General features: G+C 37.2%; 1 protein-coding gene across 1 annotated transcript; it reads right to left on the reverse strand.

Annotated features, from left to right (window-relative positions):
* Window positions 1-1,125: 1,125 nt before the first annotated feature.
* On the reverse strand, window positions 1,126-5,182 carry LOC135735527 (uncharacterized). Its single transcript, XM_065253948.1, has 3 exons — window positions 5,158-5,182; window positions 2,464-3,637; window positions 1,126-1,338 (listed from the first exon to the last, which is right to left on the reverse strand). Exon 2 carries the CDS (start codon window positions 3,624-3,626, stop codon window positions 2,487-2,489), a length of 1,140 nt encoding a protein of 379 aa, XP_065110020.1. The 5' UTR covers window positions 3,627-3,637; window positions 5,158-5,182; the 3' UTR covers window positions 1,126-1,338; window positions 2,464-2,486.

Consider the following 5,182-nt stretch of genomic DNA (forward strand, 5'->3'; position numbering starts at 1 on the left):
GTTGCAGTTCGAAAAAATTAAGTAGCGGCCAAGGTAGCGGCTGGAGCACAAATTGAGTGTAAATAAAGTTAGATTTTCATTTTATACACCTTTCAAATATGGAAATAGTTATCACAAAGGCGCTCTCTGTTTATATTTCAGAATTTAATTTGCTGCCTATGAAGTCTGTCCGAATATGTTTCTCCGAGCTGCCTTCATGCCTCTGAAGTCATTGCCTCATGAGGCAGCAAGGCAACAATTTAAGGCCACAAGTCCGAAAGTCAACATGAAGATCACCATTTGGGACATGTTTGTCCTGTGGCTGCTACCATATGCATTTTAAAGAGCACCTATTGTCCGATTCATGTTTTTAAATTTCCTTTATCATCTCCAACATAAATCTCTTTTCTTGGACTACAACATACACACGGATTGTAGGCAACATTTTACCTCCTGGGATTGGTGATGTAGACAAGACCGACATTATCATAAATCCTCCCGCTTCGGACTCACAGCCTGTAAGGTAACTCCTTTTAGCCACCGAATCTTTCAAACATGCTAGCGTCACATTTCCGGCTGACGTCAGAGGTATTCAGGCCAATCACAACATACAGATTAGCTGGCCAATCAGGGACATGGAGCTTTTTAAATCCATGCGTTTCAGAAGATCTGGAGCTACAAAAATGTACGGTATGCGGAAAATAATGTTTTTTAACCATAAACCATGCAAACACATTGTATTTTACCAAATACACAAAATAAAAATTTTAGCAGTGAAATAGGTGCTCTTTAAAATTGAGGGGTGAGCAGTTGATTGCAATATCACAATCTCACCACTAGATGCCGCAAAAATGTACACAGACCACCTTTAAAGCCTTTCTTTTGCTGGAAAAATTGTCCAGACTGTGAACAGCAACAGAATATTTAGATGTTTACGTTGCTAAAAGTTCTGCACCGTGATACACATAATCAAAGGGTGCAGCGGCTGTAGCTGTGTTTTATCATAAAGAAACACTGTTATTGACCAATCAGAATCAAGGACTGGAACTAACCATTTAACAAAATACAAATATAACATGATATAACACTTTTATTTCAGTACAGTACATAGCACATAACTGATATCTTTATAACAAATGTGCAGCTTATTTGGTTATCCATTTTCCAAGACAATTATAATAAAAACAGCAATATTTTTCTCTGTAATACTAATTGTACTGCTCCTGAATGCATTACGGCATCCCAATCCCAAATTATAAATATCAAACTTGATAATCAAGACTCTTGATTAGGATGCTTCCAGTGTCAGCCAATGAGAGAGAGCAAGCTTCACCAACCGAACGTTGCATGCTTTTATACCTGAAAAAAAGCCATAAACAGGTCAGTATGTATTACAAAATTTGTAGAGTAGTGACAAAGAATATTGACTTGTACAACTATAATATGCAATGGTCTTATATATTAGATTCTCTTTTATAGAAAACACTTATGGAAAGAGCAAAAGTATGGGGGGGGGGGTCCTAATTGGCTAACCCATATGGAGCAAGTGTGTGTTTTTTTGTGCCAAGCTTACAGTGAGCATGAGATAACTAACCCATAACCATAACTTGGGTCCACACTGTCCCACAGTAAACCCACAGGGGCCCGCACAGGCATGTTAGCTGGGACGTGTTTCCGTAAGATCTCATGCCACTGTAATATCACTACTAGTATGTGGTTTCGCTGTCTGGTGTAATCATCCATGTGCGCTTACAAGATTATAATCTTAAAAATCCCTTGAAATTGTCCTTTTTCTAAACGAGGTTAAGGGCAAATTCGTGTGTGTGTGTATGCATGAGTTGTAAATTAAGAAGAATGTTTAATTAAATGTTTAAGTGTACTCATAAATATGAATTATGTACACAATAATCAGTGAATGAGACTCATTAAAGGAATAGTCCATTTTCTTAAAAGAAAAATCCAGATAATTTACTCACCACCATGTCATCCAAAATGTTGATGTCTTTCTTTGTTCAGTCGAGAAGAAATTATGTTTTTTGAGGAAAACATTGCAGGATTTTTCTCATTTTAATGGACTTTAATAGAGCCCAACAATTAACACTCAACTCAACACTTAACGAAAAGTTGTGGTTTAAAAGTGCATATTTTTATTTTTCTTGTCAAAAATGACAATCGTTTTGCTATATAAGACCCTTATGCCTCGTTTGGGATCGTTTATAGTCCTTTGAAACTCAGTTGAAAAAAACTGTTAAGTGTTGAGTTATTAAATGTTGGGCTCTATTAAAGTCCATTAAAATGAGAAAAATCCTGCAATGTTTTCCTCAAAAAACATAATTTCTTCTCGACTGAACAAAGAAAGACATCAACATTTTGGATGACATGGTGGTGAGTAAATTATCTGGATTTTTCTTTTGAGAAAATGGAATATTCCTTTAATGTTTTGTTAATGCCAGTGTATCTACTGTAATTTAAATAAACACTTACAGTTCAATTCAGTAACAGCCTTTCTATTTGTCTGTTTTAGCAATGTGTGCAGATATTTCAGATTTGAGGTTTTCTTGTGGTTTTGCAGGTGGCAGTGGGACATCAGTTGGAGGGGTCGGCTGATCACCAATTATTAAATCACGACAGAACAACACCGGTTCATCACCCAAACCCAGTATGTACTGCCAAAGATAAATACACTGCCTGGGCTTCAGCTCCAATGTTAGTTCCTCTTCCACTTCAATTGCTTTATTCCAGCTTTTCTGCGTAGTGTCCACACGTGAACCTCCATATTCTGCAGAAAATGAGAGCTGACATTTTGTAATTAATGCTGCAAGACTTGTAGGTTCCGATGAGAGAGACGTTTCTATCTTCCAGTTGTTTGTGATCTGTTTTATTGTCTCCTCATTGTATCCAACCTTTGTAGTGATCTTCTGCCCCCATTTCCCTGTTGCGTCACTGTAATTTCGTATAGTTTTAATAATCTCCCACCTGCCAAAGGCTGGGCCTCTAGTTATCGACAGACCACCAGGCAGAAAGTTTACAACATCAGGGTGAACAGAAAACATTTGAAGATGGCCATTTTCCTCTAAGTTAATGATTCTGCCGTATTCAACTCCCCACTCTGAGACCGGCTTCAGAAAGCAGCAGTCATCTGACAGACCCCAGAAATAAAGACCATCCCTTGATTTAGGGTTTAACTTAGGTTTTAACTTAGGGTTTGACTCAGGGAAAATAATAGTGAAAGACTTAGATAATATTTTATGCCACATGTATCTAAATCTATTCAGGTGATATGTTTTTTTGATAGTTAAACTTTCTTGGAAGATGATAAAAAATTTGTTATTAATCGACATGTAGTGGTCTCCACCTTGCAACTCAGGATGAAGGTCTTTAACTACAGCATCGGCATCTGTTGACAGGTCTTTGACTCTGCGGTACGATTCTCCCTTAATGATGTAAAAGTAGCCATCCATATCAGCAAAATAATGCTCTCCATTCTGGCAGGAGGGATGCAGACTGAAAATACTGATGTTTGAACCTTTATTTAAATCACTTGTCTGCATATAGCAGCCGAGATCAGAGCGGATTATATAACAGTGCTCTTTCCCTGCACAGATGTCAACACCTTTAGTTTTGCTCCTGGGGATAATGCCTGCCATTGTGCCTTTACCTGCAACACAATCAAACACAGACATATTCAGAGCTTATTATTTATATAAGTAAAATATGAGGAGTTCAGAAAAAGCCAATAAAAGCCAATAAACATCACATCTGTCAAAATTGAAATGATGATACTAACCAAATGCTTTTGGCTCGTATATGTTCATTAAATTAAAATCTGTTTAATCTTAGCCTCAGGCCATTCAGAAATAGCGGTTTCTTGGCAGAATCCATTAAACGCCACAAAGTCCTCAAAGTGCACAGAAGACGACTGTGGATCACATTCAAAATTGGGTCCATTATGAGTACTTGGACCGGTATACATCATGAATGTGGCAGCCGCATGCATCACAGCTAATGTGGGATTCGGTTTCTTAATTTTTACCTTTCGATTTTTATCATTTGCATAGTTGTATCTCTCTTGTGATTTTTTTAACACGATCAAAACCCTATCAGAAACTTTGTGCATATTAAACAGATAAAAAGAGAAGTAACAGATTAATGAATGTTTTGATTTAGAGGTTGCATGCAAATTCAAGTTCCCCCCGCAGTTAAGCCTAAAACATTTTCCAACAATTTTCTTGTTTAGTGGAAAACATGTTAAGATTAACAAACTGGCTGTCAATTCACTAAATGATGTGGTTTTGACTCACAAAAGTGGTTTATTTAGCTTACTGAAGCCTCCACTGACTTTCATTAAAAGCAGACTCTGGTCTCCTTCCCTGCGTACTGGAGTATTTTTAAGGGCCACTCAAGTGCCTTGGAATTTGCAGCATTATTTAATGAGCTGACGTCAGTTTAACTGAAACATTGGAACTATCGAGAAGACCTTTCCCCTTATAGTAAAATAACCAATAGCGTATTGTAACAAAATGTAGGGGTGCAGGACGCATCTAAACAGCATTTGATTGGACAGGAAGAGAATTTGAAGTGTAGGTGATGTCATAAAAATTCTAGACTATTTTTGCACATAATGCCAAACTGTATGTTTTGAATGCTTATCTTCTGTATGAGAATTTTGTCAGTGTTTTGGACCATACCACTTTATATTTACTCTTAAGCCTAACGTATTTATTAAAATAAAAGAAAAAAAAACTTATTTTTAATTTAATGGGTGCTTTAAGCTAAGCATAGGCTAAAGGCTTCCCTAAAGAGACTTTTATGGCTCTCGCTTCTGGGTGTTGTCTACAAAATACGTCATCTCTGCGGCACACCACACCCTGCGGAGTGATAAATAACTACAAAACGAACATAATACACCACAAAACGAACATAATACACCATTAGACCTCTATATTGACAAATATAGGGGTACTTTGCGTTAACTTAAAGCGAGAAATCCTGCAGAACGCTTTCATTTTAGTTCCACTTTCAGTATGTTTGCTGTTCTTACATCGCGACAGTTTCACGGATCACCGATTACATCTGAAACAATAAAACTGATATTTAGATTCAAAATATCACGCTCATTCGTAATCACATACGGGAAAACACTAAAAAAAGCAAATAAACAACACAGACAGAGCTTACCGTCAACCTGCTCGTGCGCACGCCA

This window comes from Paramisgurnus dabryanus, chromosome 4 (assembly GCF_030506205.2).
Source record: "Paramisgurnus dabryanus chromosome 4, PD_genome_1.1, whole genome shotgun sequence".
NCBI lineage: Eukaryota > Metazoa > Chordata > Actinopteri > Cypriniformes > Cobitidae > Paramisgurnus > Paramisgurnus dabryanus.